Source organism: Trichomycterus rosablanca, chromosome 14 (assembly GCF_030014385.1).
Source record: "Trichomycterus rosablanca isolate fTriRos1 chromosome 14, fTriRos1.hap1, whole genome shotgun sequence".
Lineage (NCBI taxonomy): Eukaryota > Metazoa > Chordata > Actinopteri > Siluriformes > Trichomycteridae > Trichomycterus > Trichomycterus rosablanca.
The window spans coordinates 860,346-880,195 of record NC_086001.1 but is presented as its reverse complement, the minus strand read 5'-3'; the positions used below and the strand labels follow the sequence as shown (position 1 = coordinate 880,195).

General features: G+C 41.0%; 1 protein-coding gene across 2 annotated transcripts; it reads left to right on the top strand.

Moving 5' to 3' along the window:
- Positions 1-319: 319 nt before the first annotated feature.
- On the top strand, positions 320-13,353 carry trim2a (tripartite motif containing 2a). 2 transcript variants are annotated; one of them, XM_063008263.1, is made up of 12 exons: positions 320-380; positions 2,666-2,868; positions 4,702-4,948; positions 5,711-5,862; positions 5,961-6,141; positions 9,058-9,742; positions 9,832-9,935; positions 10,573-10,740; positions 11,822-11,990; positions 12,076-12,146; positions 12,504-12,644; positions 12,721-13,353. In XM_063008263.1, exons 2-12 carry the CDS (start codon positions 2,726-2,728, stop codon positions 12,868-12,870), a joined length of 2,211 nt encoding a protein of 736 aa, XP_062864333.1. In that variant the 5' UTR covers positions 320-380; positions 2,666-2,725; the 3' UTR covers positions 12,871-13,353. The 2 variants fall into 2 exon arrangements, with proteins under 2 accessions (XP_062864333.1, XP_062864334.1); XM_063008264.1 differs by lacking the exons at positions 320-380; positions 2,666-2,868 and having other exon boundaries at positions 4,810-5,015; positions 5,682-5,862.
- Positions 13,354-19,850: the final 6,497 nt, after the last annotated feature.

The window sequence follows — 19,850 nt, the reverse complement described above, 5'->3', positions numbered from 1 at the left end:
TTGTTTGAAAGTTGGGGTCAGAGTGCAAGCCTGGACCCGAGAGGACCAACGACCTCCTGCACGGCAGAGCCGGGATTCGAACCCACAAACCCTCAGTTCGACAGCTCAAAGCTCCGCCCACTCGGCCGCCACCGTCCACTCACCTAAGTGTTATGCAACTGATTTAATCTGCTGTGGAGTCTGGACGTCCCTGCAGGATTAAGTTCCGTCACCTTCTCTCCTCCTTGTGGTTACTGAGTCTGACCGCCGGCGTCTCCTCCGGACTGGACGTTTTTCGGAGCACAGGGCGTCCCAGCTTGCTCGACTGTGTTCAATAGTGGCTCCTGGGATACACCTGACCAGCCGGATCGATTCCTCTGAGTTTAAAAGGACTGCAGGCGGTGAGACCACTCTTCCACGTACACTTTATTGGCTCCACAGGATCGTTTTTAAAAATCTGAGAATCATTTTTGAGGTGAAACTTTCTAGTGCAGGTAAACTCACCGTATTTATATGGACACCAGCTGTAGTCAATCCCAAACACTAATGAGGAATTAGGATGAGATGCCATGAGGTTATGATATACTGTTATATATGATATACGTACGTATACTTTATGATATATAGAGAGGGTGTGTATGGATGCTTTCACTGTGATTGTGTGGTTCAGTATGATTCAATATAATTGATTGTGATTCAGCATGGTTCAGTATGATCAAGTGTGATTCACAAAGTTTCAGAGTGATTCAGAATGGTTCAGCATGACTTGGTGTGATTCAGCGTGATTCAGTGTGGTTTAATATGATTCATTAGGATTCAGCATGATTCAGGGTGATTCCGTATGATTCAGTATGATTCACTGTTATTCAGAGTGACTCAGTGTGATTCAGTATGATTCAGTTTGGTTCAGTGTGATTCACTGTGATTCAGCATGAATTAATATAATTCAGTATGATTCAGTGTGGTTCATTATGATTCAGAGTGACTCAGTGTGATTCACTTTGGCTTAATGTGATTCAGTGTGATTCTCTGTGGTTCATTATGATTCAGTGTGATTCAGTATGATTCATTATAATTCAGTATGATTCATTATAATTCAGTATGATTCAGTATGATTCTGTATGATTCAGTGTGGTTCATTATGATTCAGAGTGACTCAGTGTGATTCACTTTGGCTTAATGTGATTCAGTATGATTATCTGTGGTTCATTATGATTCAGTGTGATTCATTATAATTCAGTATGATTCAGTATGATTCATTATAATTCAGTATGATTCAGTATGATTCATTATAATTCAGTATGATTCAGTATGATTCATTATGATTCAGTATGATTCAGTATGATTCAGTATGATTCATTATAATTCATTACAATTCAGTATGATTCATTATAATTCAGTATGATTCAGTATGATTCAGTATGATTCAGTATAATTCAGTATGATTCAGTATGATTCATTATAATTCAGTATGATTCAGAGTGACTCAGTGTGATTCACTTTGGCTTAATGTGATTAACTGTGATTCAGGGTGATTCAGTGATTCAGTATGATTCTCTGTGGTTCAGTGTGATTCACCAAGGTTGCACACGCGTGGTGCACTGTGGTCGGGCGTAGCGGGGTGTGGTCGGGCGTAGCGGGGTGTGGCCGGGCGTGGTGGATCAGTAACACTCTGCTCTGTATGGAATCAGTCCACTCGTGTTTTCTCTAATAAATAATTGATGCACAAACCGTCTTTTATCTGAAGCGTCTGTGAGCAGCGCAGCGTCTTTCACACGAATTATTAATGAAGAAGCTGCTGCTGGGAGCGGTCTCTGTTCAGGAGCACAAATCCACCTGCTGCAGGGTCACCAGCGTACATACATAAGCCCAGATGATTCATCTAGTGGTGTCGAGGTCCTGTGGTGTGATTTAACGTTATATCCTGACCTCCTGGTTCCTCATCCATGTTAAAAAGTACATGGAGCAGTGGTCTGTTTGCTAAAACAGGCAAGAAATCCCAAAACAGGTCTGGCATGAATTAGAACATGAGTGTTACTGTCCACAGTCAACCCAGCTTTACATCATTGTGCGTTTATTGGAGCTGCTGTGTTAAGTTTGAGTAACTAAATACAGCAAGGAAATTCTGCCCTCTGGTGGTCGTGTTTGGAAAACGCAAGTGCATCCTGAGATTATCGGTGAAAATTCATTCATTCATTAATTGTCTGATTTACCGCTGCGTTGTCCTGGTCAGGGTCGCGGTGGGTCTGATTCATTGTGAGAAAGGCAGGACAGGTAGCCAGTACATCACAGAACACACACACACACACACACACCTAGGGGGACTTTTTAGTATCTCCAGTTGTCCTGACTGCATGTCTTTAGACTGTGGGAGGAAACCGGAGCACCCGGAGGAAACCCACTTCACCTGGACCTTCTCGCTGTGAGGTGACGGTGCTACCCACCGTGCCGCCCTAATTTGGTGGAAATTGGTCTGTCCGGGGTTTCTGACCCGAATAAGGCAGTGATAAAAAAACAGGCAGCTGTAGCTTAGTGGTGAAGGTCACTGGTTCATGCTCCACCCATGCTAGGTTGCTGCTGTTGGGCCCTTGAGCAAGGCCCTTAATTCTCAATTGCTCAGACTGTGTAAAAACAAATGAAATGAAACAAATCTTTCTTTATTTTTCTTCTTTCTCTCTCGTTACAGATCGTGAGTGAGAGTCGGTGATTGTCGTGTTTAGCATCTTCAGTGTGTAAGTGATCGACGATGGCGAGCGACGGGCCGGAGGACTGTACCATCCCCAGTCCCGTGGTACGACAGATCGATAAACACTTCCTGATCTGCAGCATCTGTCTGGAACGCTACAGCCGGCCGAAGGTTCTCCCCTGTCTGCACACGTTCTGTCAGAGGTAACGGAACCTGCACCGTACCTCAGAACCCTCCTGATCTCCGTCCACCTCGTCAGTAACAGGATCAGTCCCCAAAAGTATTCGCCCTCCTCCTGATTTCTTTTATTTGATGATAATAAAATAAAATAATGATGAATAATAATGATAATATTCATAATAATAATAATTAACAATTAACAATAATAATAATAAACAATAACTAATAATAATAATGATAATATTAATTATAGTAATGATAATAATGATGATTGATGATGATATCAATAATAATAATAAATAACTAATAATACTAGTAGTTCATAATATTAATAATAATAATGATAATAATAATCATAAATAATAATAGTAGTAATCATAATAATAATAATAATATTATTATTAACAAAACAGCAATTATGATAATAGTGATTTTAACATAATAATATTGATAAATACAGACTGGTTGTTAGGGCTTTTGAGATATCGCGGTATAGACCAGCCAACCGCAGGGCATGCCAAGCAACCGCATCACCGCGATAATCAAGTTTTTTCTTTCTTTCTTTCTAATCTTTTTTTTTTTTTTTGTTGTTGTTGTTGCAGGGTCCATCTTGTTTTACGTTTACATTCGGGCGTAATAAATGTTAAATAAATTCATAATGAAAATGAGCTAAGAGCGACATTTTCCTGCCAACTGTTTGCATCCGTTGCTGCTGAGTGTCAGGCTTTGTGTTTTAAAATGTAAACAATCGCAACATGAATTATAGGCAAGTTTATTAATGATCAAATTGAGTTCACACTCAATAAAATACTTGTAATTTAGACTATATTTAAACAGCCTTGGCGTACTTAAACACTTAATGATGGTTAATATGGCATTGCAGCCTGCAAATATTCTCTTGCTGGCTTGCTGGAATGATTTAAATGAATTTTTTCGTTGAATAAAAATGTATTGAAACGAATAATAACTTAAAATGTAGTATATATTGTTATGTTAATTATACCTACTAAATAGATGGTTAATAGTGGCGCATTAATAACCAGGCTAGATTTGCTCTGCTCTGTAAAGTCGCATGCAGGATCAGTACACGTGTATTAGTGTAACATCGGTAACGTCGGGAACATCACTACCCCACTCAGATCCTCTCTAAACCACATCAGATGAACATGTTGGTTCTTCTAGTGCGCATGATAACGCAGGTTTAAACTCTTACAGACTTTATTATTAATTCTATTTTTTTTTTACCATATTTTGATTAGATGTGCATTTAGAATATTTAGCCTAAACACTTTTTTTTTCGTTTCACAGTGCATATCTAGCCTAGGATAGAAGCTTAATTTAAAGCTTTTTTTAATAGAGAAAAGACGCGCATCCCTGCTCTGTTCTGTATTTAACATTAAAAACGCATTTCATTGGTCTTAAAGCTGTCTCATCTTTGTCATTATAAAGCAATAATATACCGAATCATAGCCTAACAATAAAGCTTGTTTATATAGCTCTAAAATCCAGATTAATTAAGTAATTTTCAAAAAACAAAAAAAATGGCGATATCACCACATACCGCGATATTAAGACAGGCTGAATATCGCAAGGGGAAATTCTTTCACCGCGACAGCCCTACTGGTTGTAATACCGTGATTATACTGACACCTACAGGCTGGATGTCTGATTGTCACATCCAACTACACCGTGGCGCTTTGTAAAGGTCCTGCAGCAGTAAGCAGTAAAAACAGAGTGGAAAGGTGGTGAATCAGTTGATGTATTTTATCAATACAATAATCATGTATAATAATCATCATAATAATAATGTAAACAGTGTTCTAAATAAAGAGTGTATGTTGTATTTTGTGCTGTAGGTGTTTGCAGAGCTCGGTCCCGGCCCACAGTTCGACCCTGTCGTGTCCGGTGTGCCGTCAGACCTCCGTACTGCCGGAGAAAGGCGTGACGGCCCTGCAGAGCAACTTCTTCATCACCAATCTGATGGAGGTGCTGAGGAGGACGCGGGAGAGCGAATCGGGAGACGAGGAGTTACTGCTGGAGTCCATCAGTGTCATCAGTACCGGAGAACAAACGGAGGAGTCGTGTCCTAACCACGCCAAAAACGTACGAACAAATACCACTGTTCCATTTCACTCGTTTTTCTGGATTAGGATGGTGTCACCAGGGCGCTGTTACAGATAAACAGGAACTTACATTCAGCCTGTAGGTGTCAGTATAATTATTTTAGAATTACTATTTACATAATTGTTGTTATTATTAATTATTATTATTAGTTAGTTTATTATTAATTAATATTAATTATTATTAATTATTAATGTATTATTATTATTATTATTGTTATCATTATTATTATTATTACCATTATTATTATTTTTATTATTATTAATTATTATTATTACCATTATTATTATTTTGTTATGAATTATTATTATTGTTATTAATTATTATTGTAATTATGATTATTATTGTTATTAATTATTATTATTATTAGTAGTAGTAGTAGTAGTATTAATTATTATTATTATTATTATTAATTGTTATTTATTATTATTATTATTATTATTAGTTATTATTATTATTACAATTATTATTATTATTAATTATTACCATTATTATTATTATTATTATTATTATCAATTATAATAATTATTATTATTATTGTTATTATTAATTATTATTAATATTATTATTATTATTCATTATCATTGTTGTTATTATTATTAATTATTATTATTATTAATATTATTATGAATTATCACTATTATTATTATGAATTATTATTATTATGTTTTAACCAAGTTACACACTCCAGATTTAATGTGATCATTTTCACTAGTTGATCTCGTTTGGTTCTCTCTTTGCCAGGTGATGGAGTTTTATTGCCCCCCATGCGAGACAGCCATGTGTGAGGAGTGCAGCAGTAAAGAACATGCTAAACACCCCACCGTCCCCCTCAGAGACGTCCTACACCAACACAGGACGTCCCTACAGCAGCAGCTCAACCTGGTCAAACAGAGGTCAGCCGTTTACATGCAGTACATGTATACCTGATGCCACGGTCAAAAGTATTGGGACGCCCCCTCTAATGATCGAGTTCTAATCATTACCGCTGCAGACTGCCGGAGATCGACTCCGCCCTGCTGGTCGTCTCGGAGATCCTGCAGCAGCTGACCAATCAGAAGAGCCGTATGGAGAGGAAGATCCACTCCACCTTCGATGATGTGCAGAAGGTTCTGGAGGTGCGCAGGAGCGTGCTGCTGATGGAGCTGGAGGTGAACCACGCCCTCAAATACAAGGTGAGTACAGCTCCCCCTCCACACTGGTCAGAACTGGTGTCTATACACACTATATGACCAAAAGTATGTGGACACCTGAACATTGAACCGTATTTATGAACGCTCAACTGTGAATTTGGAACACGACTGCTGGTTTTCACTTTCGTTAGTGAGAACAGGGAGGGCGCAAATACTTTTTCAGTGCACTCTAGCAGGCCAGCACAAGACTTTTAAGTATGTCACAGTGTGTGTATGGGAATTTGTGCCCATTCAGTCAAATCCGGTTCATACCAAATCTGTTTATTTACAGTCACATTTATTGCATTTAAGCAATTGAGGTTTAGGGGGCCTTGCTTAGGGGCCCCTAACTGGGGCTGCTTGGCAGTGGTGGGGCTTGAACCAACAACCTTTTGATGACTAGTCCAGTACCTTAACTGCTGAGCTACCGCTGCTGTTTATGTTCAGTGGTTATAAGGTCAGAACTCATGACAGTGCAGGAGACTGGAGTTTCTTTATAGAGCTTGCTCAAGCTGAAACAGGAAAGGGCCTTCCCTAAACTGGAACAGGACAGGGCCTTCCCTAAAGTGTTGCTGCAAAGTCGGATGCATTATAAATCATTTCCTTTATACGATTGTTTGATTTACACCTGTGCAGTGTAGGGATTTAAAGTTGCACACGGCTCTGTCTCCTGCCCCATGACGGCCATTTTGGATCTAGGTGCCGCGGTTGCACTGCTGCTCAGGTAAATCATTAAACCTCTGGTGAAACTGTGCGGTACAGGACCAGCAGCTGGTTTAAAGGGCAGATCAGGTGACGCAGGAGGGATCATTCTGTGGGAAAACCGGTCGGACGGGCCGTCCTGAGTAAACACGCTCAGTACGCACTGCGTTTATCCGTTTAACGGAGGAGGAACGCCGTCAGAACGCCATCAGAACGCCATCAGAACAGCATCAGAACACCGTCAGAACACCGTCAGAACAGCATCAGAACACCGTCAGAACAGCATCAGAACGTCCAGGTAAGCAGGAGAGGATCGGACACCTTACAAACACTGATTAGGTAATCCATCACTGACAGTAGCTGTGATTGAGTGTGTGCTGGTGTTTATAGTTTATAGAAGATCAGTTCAGGTCAGGCTCTGGTTTCTGATTATACACACACACACACACACACACACACACACACACACACACACACACACACACACACTATATGTGCAAAAGTATTGGGGCACCTCTTCTAATTATTGAATAGACATACATGGCATTCATTCATTCATTGTCTATTTTACCACCGTTTTATCCTGGTCAGGGTCACAGTGGGTGCAATTCACTCTGTGAAATGTAGGGAACACACCGGACAGGTCGCCACTCTATCACAGCACACACACACACACACACACACACACACACACACACACACACTATACACTAGTAATGAATAGACATATACTTAATTCATTCATTGTCTGTTTTACCACCGTTTTATCCTGGTCAGGGTCACAGTGGGTGCAATTCAGTCTGTGAAAGGTAGGGAACACATCGGACAGGTCGCCACTCTATCACAGCACACACACACACACACACACACTATATGTGCAAAAGTATTGGGACACCTCTTCTAATTATTGAAAAGACATATATTTCATCCATTCATTTATTGTCTGTTTTACCATCGTTTGATCCTGGTCAGGGTCACAGTGGGTGAAAGGTAGGGAACACACCGGACAGGTCGCCACTCCATCACAGCACACACACACACACGCACACACACACACACACACTACATACACTCTTGTATCTAATGAATAGACATATTTAGTTTATTCATTGTCTGTTTTACCACCATTTGATCCTGGTCAGGGTCGCAGTGGGTCCAGTTCACATGGCAAAAGGTAGGAAACACACCGGACAGGTCGCCAGTCCATCACAGCACGCACACACACACACACACACACACACTATATGTGCAAAAGTATTGGGACACCTCTTCTATTTATTAATCAGACATGTATTTCAATCATTCATTGTCTGTTTTACCGTCGTTTTATCCTGGTGGTCAGGGTCACAGTGGGTGCAATTCAGTCTGTGAAAGGTAGGGAACACATCGGACAGGTCGCCACTCCATCACAGCACACACACACACACACACTACATATATATATATATATACACTCTTGTAACTAATGAATAGACATATATTTCGTTTATTCATTGTCTGTTTTACCACCGTTTTATTCTGGTCAGGGTCACAGTGGGTGCAATTCACTCTGTGAACACACTGGACAGGTCGCCAGTCCATCACAGCACACACACACACACACACACACACACACACACACACTTTATGTGCAAAGGTGTTGCGAAATCCCTTCTAATTATTGAAAAGACATATATTTCATTCATTCATTTATTGTCTGTTTTACCATCGTTTTATCCTGGTCAGGGTCACAGTGGGTGAAAGGTAGGGAACACACCGGACAGGTCGCCACTCCATCACAGCACACACACACACTTGTACACAATGTAGTATCTCCAGTTGTACTGTTAGAGGAAACCGGAGCTCCCGAAGGGAAACCTACACAGACACAGGGAGAACATGCAAAACTCCACACAGAAAGGACTGGGAATTGAACCTAGGATTTTCTTGCTGTCTTGTCTTCTCACCTTCATGTATTTCAGTAATAGAAACTATAATAAATCATCTATTAATAATAGTAAAGGTAATAAATCAATTATATAAAGAAAATGATTTATAATGCGTTTGACTTTGCAGCAACAGTTTAGGGAAGGTCCTGTTCCCTGGTCAGGATCCCTGGTATTCCTTGTGGTCACTCCTATAAGACTTAAGTAATTTAATTAGCCAGTATACAGTGGCATTGCCAGAATACGTTGGCATTGAACAGCTCGGACGTGACTCTCTGTTTCCTCTGTGTAGGTGTTGCAGAATCAGCTGGCATCGTTGCTGCAGGAGCGCGAGAGCATGCAGAGCGGGTGTGGTCTGGCCGAGCGGGCGCTGGCCGGCAGCTCCGAGGTCCTGCTCTCGGAGAAGCAGCTGAGCGAGCGCCTGAGCGAGCTGGCGAGTCGGGATCTACCCCTGCGCCCGGAGGAGAACGCCCAGCTGGGCTTCGGGGCCGAGACGGACGGCCTGTGCGACTCCATCCGGCGCCTGGGTACCGTCGCCACGGGAAGCGCTTCGGCGTGCCGGACGGTGGCCAGCGGCGAGGGTCTGCGGCGCTGCGTGCCCGGTCAGCCCACCTCTGTGACTGTCACTGCAAAGGACCGAGATGGCACTCCGTGCAGGGCGGGCAGAGCGGCTCTGTCGGCGGAGCTGAGGGGCACGGGCGGGGCTCCTGCGGGCGAGGCCAGGGTCACCGAGGGTAAGGATGGAACGTACGAGGTCCTGTACACGCTGGAGCGCGAGGGTCAGTACACGCTGGCGCTCCGCCTCCACGGTCAGCACATCCTGGGCAGTCCTTTCAGCGTCCGGGCCGTCAAAGACGTCCAGAAGAGGGTGTACTCGCCCGGTGTGTGCCACGCCAAGCACAGCGGCGCCAAGTGCACCGCCGGCACGGGAAGGAAGAAGGAGAATCCGGCGGTGGACGACCTCCTGTTCCGAATCGGTACAGAAGCGTTTTATAATCTGATCCAGGTCCAGTAATCTGATCTGCACAGTTTTGATCTGGTTTTACTGGTTATACTGGTTTTATAGGTTCTAAAGGAAGGAACAAGGGAGAATTTGCCAATCTGCAGGGCGTGGCCGCATCCAGCAGCGGGAAAATCCTGATCGCCGACAGTAACAACCAGTGCGTTCAGGTACCCAAATTTTACCCACTTACATTTTTAAGCAGTTGAGGATTAAGGGCCCAACAGTGGCACCCTGGCAGATGTGGGGCTTGAACCTGCAACCTTCTGATCACCAGTCCAGTACCACTAGTCCGTTAATTCACATGTTTTAGCCATGAAACTAACAGGTGAAATAAATTAATCATATAAAGGAAATGATATGCCTCCAACCTTCCTGCAACAGTTTAGGGAAGGACCTTTCCTGTTCCAGCATGACTCCAGTGTCCTGCACACTCAGAGTCCTGACCTCAGCCCCATTCAACAGCTCTGGGACGAACCGGAACACCGACTGATCGATCAGCGCTCAGCCATACAAATCCTCTCATATTTTGACTGGGCACAAATGGTTCGAATCCTGGCTCTGCTATGCAGCCAGTGTTGGGCCCTTGAGCAAGGCCCTTAACCCTGTCTACTCCAGGGCCGCCGTATAATGACTGATCCTGATCTCTGACCCCAGCTTCCAGACAAGCCGGGTCCAAAGCGACCTACACTTAAGCCTTGCTTAGGGGCCCAACAGTGGCACCGTGGCAGTGGTAGGACTTGAACCAGCAACCTTCTGTACATTAAGTATTGTAATGTGTGTATTCACTCTGTTTGTTTGCTGTAGGTTTTCTCCGACGACGGTCAGTTCAGGAGTCGCTTCGGGATCCGCGGCCGGTCGCCGGGGCAACTGCAGCGCCCGACCGGTATCGCCGCGCACCCCAGCGGCGACGTCGTGGTCGCGGATTACGACAACAAGTGGGTCAGCGTCTTCTCCAGCGACGGCAAATTTAAGGTCTGTAAAGTCTAATTCGCGTTTTTGTACATGAAGTACATTCCATCCTTTGAGGGCATAACAGACTCCACTCTTCTGGCAGGGCTTTGCACCAGATTTTGAAGTGTGTCCTTGGGAATTTGTGCCCATTTCGACCGCTCTGACCTCGGACTTGAAGCTCGGCTCGTTACTGAGGCTTCAGTTCATCTTGTCTGGGTGTGGCTGACACACCTGAACTGGATAATACGGGGGCGTCCACATAATTTTGGTCATGTGGTATAAATTAGATGAACGTTTTTAGCTTGGTTTATTATTTTACATATAATAAGAGTTTCAAAAACGTTTAGGTCCTTCCACCCGGGCAAAGATTAGCTAGCCGGGCGTCTCTCGCCGGGGTAGGTGTTTGTTTGTTGTGTTTTTGGGGGCACAGGCGGCATTTCTCCCACTGGCGCTTCTTCACTGGTGTAGAAGCTTTTCTTGGTTCCTTCATCTGGTTCTCTGGTGAGCGTTAGGATTGTAACTCACTGGTGGACTGAGTAGCTGACCGAGTCTTTATTTCTGTTTCCTGGCATGGAGTGCCATGTTTCTGCTCCAGGAACGTGGTCGCCAGGCTTCCCTGTTCCTAATTCCTGCTTGACGGGCAAATGTTTACATTTTGTACTCAAATGAAACCAAAACCGAACGATTTAGCGATCTTTTACATAATAGCACGTTGTTGGAGGAATACTTGGAGTGTTCCGTGTGTTCCGTGTGCATAAATGTGCTACTGGCTGGTGTAAGGAACGGCCCGATGGCCTGGCACAAGCTTTAAGGGACGTGTGCCACGCCCATGCCGACTGGCATGGATTTTGTGCAATGCAATCGGGGAACTAGACATGTCAAAATGATTCAAATATAAGAGCACCTTACAGAAGTGCTTCCAGAGTAAACAAGGTACATGCACCAGATACTTTTACCCCAAAGCAATGGGGGTTTAAGGGCCTCGCTTAGGGGTCAAGCAGTGGCATTCACTCGTTTAGTTCTCATTCTAAACCAGGTATCAGGAACCATCGCTAGTTTAAACGTCGCTAGATTTTAACTTTATCCGTTGAACCATTCTCAGAACAAGATCGGCTCGGGGAAGCTGATGGGTCCCAAGGGCGTCACGGTGGACCGAAGCGGGAACATTATCGTGGTGGATAACAAGGCCTGCTGCGTTTTCGTCTTCCAACCCGACGGCAGACTCGTCCGCAGGTTCGGCAGCCGCGGTAACGGAGACAGACAGTTCGCAGGTAGCGTGCTGATAAACCATCGGTGCAGAACGTCCACCTGGAGTGTCCTGGTCCTTATATCGTCCTGTTTTGTCTCGTTCTGCAGGTCCTCATTTTGCAGCGGTGAACCAGAACAATGAGATCATCCTGAGCGACTTCCACAATCATTCTGTCAAGGTACCACATTCGTTTATCCAGTTTCCCTCTTAATTTAGTCATATCCGATTCCCAGATTGCATCAACCTCTACTGAGTTAGGTCATGACTAACACACGCCCCCTCCGACACGTGTGCAGCACCGACCACTTTTTTTCACCTGCACTAGGCGGGTTCATACGGAGATCCGTATCACACACGGAGAGATGCTTTTACCCTAAGAGTCTTACAATAATGACACTTTGAGCAATGTGTGTTAAAGGCTTCGCTCAGGGGCCCAGCAGTGGCAACTTGGAAGTGGTGGGGCTTGAACCAGCAACATTCTGATTACTAGTCCAGTGCCTTAACCACTGATTATAGAATGTGATGTTGTTTACAGGTGTTTAATGCAGAGGGAGAGTTCCTGCTGAAGTTTGGGACCAGCGGGAAGGGGAACGGACAGTTCAACGCCCCTACCGGCGTGGCCGTGGATTCAAACGATAACATCATAGTAGCTGACTGGGGCAACAGCCGAATACAGGTACAGTGGGACGGGGGCGTGGGGTAACTTCATGTGGGATCATTATCGAATGTGTATCATGTGACGTGTGTTTCAGGTGTTCGACAGTAACGGCTCGTTCCTGTCCTGCATCGACACCTCGGCCGACCCTCTGTACGGCCCTCAGGGTCTCGCCCTGACCCCCGGTGGACGGGTGGTGGTGGCCGATTCTGGAAATCACTGCTTTAAAGTCTACCGCTACCTCTAGTGACCCTTCCTTTTCCTCTCGCCACACTGTCGCGCCCCCCTCGGTTACGTCCGGGTCTCAGGAGCCTCGCCAACTAGCTGCACTTTGTTGAGGATGGAGGAGGAGCAGGTTGTCTTCACCTGTAGAGGGAACGTTAATCATCCAGTAGGTGTGTTTGTTTAGGAAGGAGCTACTGCCAAAGCACTGTGGTGTTATTTTTATTATTGTTATTATTATATTTTTGGATGTGTCCACTTGCAGACGTCCGTCGTCCTTCATTAACTACCAGTTTTGATCTGTAGTTTAACGGTTAGCTCAATTGCCCACCATAAGTCAAATACAGAGGGCCTAAATAATTGTCTGTATATTATTTATGCTAATTATAATTATTTAATGTGATTAAATTCAGGAGCAGCTTATTTATTATTTAAATAATAATTTGGTCCATGATTATTGCATTTCCACTTGCAAAAAAGACACAAAGGAATTAAATAATTAAAACGATTGTAGGTGCTGATTAATTTTCAAATATAATATATTTATGATGTGTGTTTTTCAATGATTTTGTTTTGGTCTTTTGTTTCATGCAAACCTTAATTAAATTGCTTTATTATTTCACGTTATACATGGACGTATGAGGAATTTAAAATATTGCAACCCTACGTGCACATAAGTAAATAAATTCTTCCTGACATGTATTCACTAGAAAACTGTACAAAGACAGAATATTTAATTTATTTAATTAATCATTTTTGTGTGTACGTGTGTGCACTCATTCTGAATATGAGGGCTACAACACATTCCAAATAAAGTTGGAACACGAACGAGCACATTTACAGCGACGTTACGTCACATTTCCTTTAAACAGCGTTCTGTACGCTGCGTAATGCTCCTTGTGTTTTCAATGGAAGACTGCTGGAGTGCTGGCAGGCCAGTCTAGCACCTGCACATTCTTACTTTGAGCAGTAGGTTTCTGAATCAAGCACAGACTTCCCCATTGTCTAGATAATGTTCCAAATGTTTTTGTACCTCATCTTTATTATATGTAATTTATGAATTAAAGCACATTTATTTATATTGTTGATATGTTTATTATTGGTTTACTAAAACTAAAACAGGACCATCCAGAGCCCTGCAAATCACTTCATGCCACACCAAGTCATGTACAATATTACCACTGCATTCATAACCGCCGTCAGGGAGCCCACCGGATATCACACGATACCTTCCCTCCCTCAGACACGATCCAAAGCCAGGCTGATGGCACCACTGAGATGCTTATGATAATAAGCACAACCATTAAAGACGTTTCTTTATTCTAATCCATCTACTTCAGCCCCCCGACTCACTTTAAGCATCACTGTTAATGATTAATTCAGATTTAGGTTTGATGTATTGTGTTAAATCTTAATTATTTGATTGACTGCTTAGATTTGTGCTTTTTTTTTTTCATTGTAAAATAGAGGAAAATTTCATTAAAATGAATGTAAGAGAGGTGCTTCTGGTTTTCATGAATGAAATCTTTATCTTTAAAACTTTATATTTGTGTCTGCTGGCACAGTTTGATTATTATTTATGGGATTGTTACCTCAGGCAAACCTTTACAAGGAAATGTATTTTACAATCAGGCCCCTATAAGGACATAGGGAGTTCATGTCAAAGTCATCATCCTTTATCATGTTTGAATGTAGATTTTGTGCTAAATCGATTTTTTTCCTTTGCATACGTTTTGTTTATGGACTTAATCATGGCATTCTTACTCATGTTTACCCCGTAATATGCAACAATGAAGGAAAGCACCTAATATTTTGAGCTGTGCTCATAGTTTTCCCTGAATATGACAAATACGCCTGTAACTATTTTTATATATTTAATATATAGAAACGTTCTGCTGCTGCTGCCTATTGGTTTTGTTTTAAGAAACTGATGATTTGCTGTTTATAAATGGCAGATTTTGCATTATAATCTGTTTATTAGAGGTGCACAAAACTATTAATAAATAACATATCAGGTCTACACATACACATTTTTACTCATCTACTCAACTGTAAATCTTTGACGACATGTTGAATCTGAGTTAAGCATCTAGCTGTGTAAAATTAATTATTTCCCCATGCTCAGTCACTATATCAGTTCTTAGAAGTTCAGTTCCTTCCCTGGATAATACAGGTACAATGGTGCATTGTTGCTTGTAGGTTTCTTCTCAGTAACCTGTTTTTGTCATAGCAGCAAACGCCTCCTATTTCTTGTAGCATGATTTCAGATCCTACTCGTGTGCACCAGGAATTATTACTACTATTAATATACTTAGACTTCTTTGTTATATACTTATGCACTTTATCATGTTCTTTATCTAACCTTAGAGTATCAGTGTCATCTTATTAATTGTTTTTGTGCATTTATGAGGTTCAATATACACATCAAACATCTTATTATTATAGATTTTCTTTCACATTCTGTAGTGATATTACAGCCACTGATCTAAACCAACTAAATGTTCTAAATGCTTTGGACACTGCCCACTTTTTCTGTATTGTTCCTAAATAAACACTGCATTCTTTACAGAATAACACACCTACGCATTCTGTTGTCTTCTATTGTCTGGGTCTCCTTTGAACTGATTGTATAAAATAAAAAAATTACAAAGAAAAAAGAAACTACAGATAAAAATCTAACAAAAATAAATGACTAAATACTGTGCTGGCATTAATGCAGTCAGAACTAATGGCATTCTTGTTACAGATTACTTAAAATGAGGTTTAGTCTCTCACAAAAGATATCTATTTATTCTTAAAAATAATGTCAATTACTGGCATGAAAGTAACTAAACTGTGCTTTTTAATTTAATATTATCAGTTATTGTACATAATTGATTTTAAAAAGAGCTACACAGGTGGAAAGGTTAAATTAGAGCAATAATTAAGAAGTTTAAAACAACCAAGACTGTATTAAATCTTCCTGAAACAGGATGATTTTTGACCACACAGTGAGGAGGCTGGTTAGAGAGACAAAAATATTCCCAATGACTTAAATGTTGGGTTTACACAACCCAAGTCTGTACATTGCGTGTTCTACAGTTATAAGGTTACCAAAGTATGATTGGTTTTGAGTTAGCATGTTATAAAGAAAATGTAATTGTATGGTATGGTTGATATTAGTAATTATATATGTGATTAAACTGATTTTAGGTAGATTATTATAAATATATACGTTTAAGGTATTAGATAACATGAGACTTTTTTGATCCCCTTGTGGAAATTAAGTAAACAATTAATAGTTAATTAATATTAATAATATCAATAGTTATTAGTAACAGATAATAGTTATAACAATTAATAGTTATTATAAAAAAAACATCCGTTTTAAATCATTGTAAGTGAAGTATAAGTATAAGTGGTTATATGTTCACAATGTAGACTAGTTCAGTACATTATATAGTACGTATATATACTATACATATATATTTAGTATATATATTTTTTAAAGCAGGTCTGGACCTCAGCAGCACAGAGACAACAAGCAGCATTAACAGTCAATAAAGAGAAACAACTTGGAATCATCAGGAACATGATTACAAGAGAGTGGTGTAAGTGTGTCACCAACATATTTATTTATATTATATTAAATAATTCTCATTTTGTCAGAAAATCTGCATCATTTTGTACTTAATACAAGGCATTACCCCACTTCTGTTCTCCCTTTACCAATGGCTTTTAGCTGACCATATTTAATTTAAAATAATGATGATTTCTTACAAATCTCCATCAAGACATCAAATCCAACCTCATTCTGTACCATGCACCCTTCAAACCACAAATCGGATTTATCTTGATCCAGCTCTCAGGCCTAAAGGAAGACATTTGGTGGAAGGAACTGTCTGCAAATACAACTAAAGATTTAGAAGTATATATACTTTTTTTTTCTAACTGGGTTTCAGCAGATTTGTGTGTTTAGACGGTTGTTTACTTGTACTAAAGTAAGGACATGTTTACTGAGGAAGCTCTTCAATAGGTCACTTTCGATAAGAGCTTCTTATCCAAACTAACTATTAATGCTGTAACTGTGGATACCAAGAATATTATATATATTTAAATCAGCCTTAGTACCAAACCATATGATGATGCTGGCTGATAAACAACTAGTGCTAATCTGATTTAGTCTGTTTACCTTCAATCCACAGCACATGATGAATATTGGTGAGTTCTTAACTGTATCAGTTCCAGACACAAACCAGATAACTGAAAATACTCAAATATGAACCTAAATCTAAAGAGATGAAGCCATCGTAAAAACCACAGTGCTGGTGTTTGTATGGTAAAAAAAGGATGTAATTTTACAGTACATCACTAGATGGAGATATCTCACAACACCCAAACTCAACCCAATATCTCACACCAAAACTACAAGAGAAGACCACAAGTGAAAACCACATTACTGGGATCCTGTGTGACTTTACAACTCTTGTACCAAAGCGTTTCCCCATCAAGTGTTGCTTTATTAGGAATAATATTAAAAGAAACCACTCGAGACTTTGATTTTATCTATAAATCCATTGCAAACAAGGTGAAAATGTTTGTTAAATCTTCAAAGGAAGGGTCTTGGTAAAATTGGCAGTAAAATTGGTCAGCCCAGTATTTTTATTCGTCCTAGTGGATTTTTCTATTGGTCAAACGTGGTCAGAGTAATTTTCGGACTCCATAAATTCATACTGGAGTTTAGAATGGTACAGTAGTGCAGCTGGTAGAAGTGGGTGGTGTTGAATTCTCAACTCTGGTCACCTCTAAAATATGTATGCCAAATCTCCCAGTGTTCCTGCTCAGTGCTTCTGACTTTTCAGCGTAATTAAATGCTCGTTAGTTGGCTTAGTTTGAGATCCCACACAGAGTTTTTACAGGACCAGCTTAAGGGTGCTGTTCCAAAATGTTCTTTGAAATAACCACCACAATCCCTCCCCTTACTTTCACTGAGGTAAGTTACCCACAGCTAAAGGCACAAAGATATTCCTCATACAAAATTCCTTTTTTTTTTTTTTTATATTTAATATAATAGTTCTATTGAAAGGTCCTGGATGTTTTATGGTTTACCTGAGGACATTATCTTACACAGTTATTATTTCAACAGTACGTAAGACTTTCACTGAGAACCTTGAGCTCACTGAAAGCTTCACCTCAAATTACCACCCACAGGCGACCTGACAAGTGTAGACAACAGATCAGGATCTCTGAGAATATCCCAGTTCTGTTCTCCCCCCGGCTAAATATGCTCATAATTTATTACAGCAACCTTTCAAAGACCTCTGCTCATTGTGTTGCATTCTGGGGTATCGTCCTCAGTTTTCTTTCACTGCCCCAGTGGTGAACCAGTAATGCCATAAACACTGGAACACATGAAGCTGACGAGTAATCTGTCAACACCAGCACCAGGCTAACTGGGGGAGCAGTGAGACTCTTGAGTTTCAATCTGTAGTCCAAGTCTGGACGTCTACAAGAGACTTCAGTTTCTGACTGCTGAGTGTAAGCAAAATATGTGGGAACCTTCAAGTTAGTGATTAATAAAGTAAATAAAGCTAACCTTCATTACTTTCGAGGTTAATAAAGTATGTCTGTCTGTCTGTCTGTCTGTCTGTCTGACTATCAATCTATCTGTCTGACTGTCTGTATATCTGTCTCTTTCTATGTGTCTGTTTATCTATCTGTCTAATAATCTGTCAATCTACTGTATCTATATACAGTATGTCTGTTTGTCTAAGAGTCTATCTGTCCGTCTATCTGTATGTCTGTCTAAGTATGTATCCATCTGTCTGTCTGTTTGTCTGTCTAAGTATCTGTCTGCCTGTCTGTCTGTGTATCTGTCTGTCTATCTATCTATCTATCTATCTATCTATCTATCTATCTATCTATCTATCTATCTATCTATCTATCTATCATCTATCGATCGATCTATCAACCATCTGTCTAAGTATATATCTATCTGTCTGTCTGTCTATCTGTCTATCTGTCTAAGTATCTGTTTGTTTTGTATATCTATCTATCTATCTATCTATCTATCTATCTATCTATCTATCTATCTATCTATCTATCTATCTATCTATCTATCTATCTATCTATCTATCTATCTATCTATCTATCTTTCTACAGTATCTGTCCACCTGTCTGTCTGTCTCTCTGTCCGCCTCTCCATCTGTCTATCTATATGTCTGTCTAAGTTGGGCATCTAATCTTAAAAAAACTAACACCCTCCCTACATGCCTTTCTTCTAAGACTGATGGTTTCTGTTCTCATGGCTATTGTAGTGTGTGTACAGCCTCCCTCAGAAGTGTATGACACTTTCACTGTTGTATTCAGTACCTTGTGGACTGGAAGGGATTTGGCACTAAGGATCATTACGTGTTATATAACAACATTTAGTCAGCGCTGACCCCCAAGCCAGGTCTTGTAATGATATGGGGCTGATAGTTACCTGTCATCTAAGAAGGGTATAGAACTAACTAGGGGGCTAACTCATGAGTAGGGACATTTTGAACCCCAGATGAATTGGGGAATATTATTGTAAGCATGTACAACCCCCACCTTCACCTTCTTCTCAGGGCTGAGTGTTTTTAAGGTTCTACTTTCCATGGAACACAATTTCTGATTTCCATTGAGGCGAATTGGTCTTGTCCCTCTACGAAGGATCTTCGACAAACCAGTATGTCGGGTCATAAATTCCTTGTGAACTAGAAGAGGTCGGACCCTATAAAGCATAGAGGGGTCACAGCTGGGGACATCTTGAAGCCCAAACTGTTTCTAGTCCATCCTTACTTTACGTTTCCATGCCAAACCATCAGTCATTTTTAAATGTTTGCGTACCGTGATTTTAAATATGCCTGTTTCCTCATTTATGCTTTTTGTGGATCTGAATCTTTTATAGACGATTCATTAGGACTTTACGTTTGGTCCTAGCAGACGAGGTAGCAATGACCTCAAACAGGCTGCTAATGTTACAACAGTTTGGATTTAAAG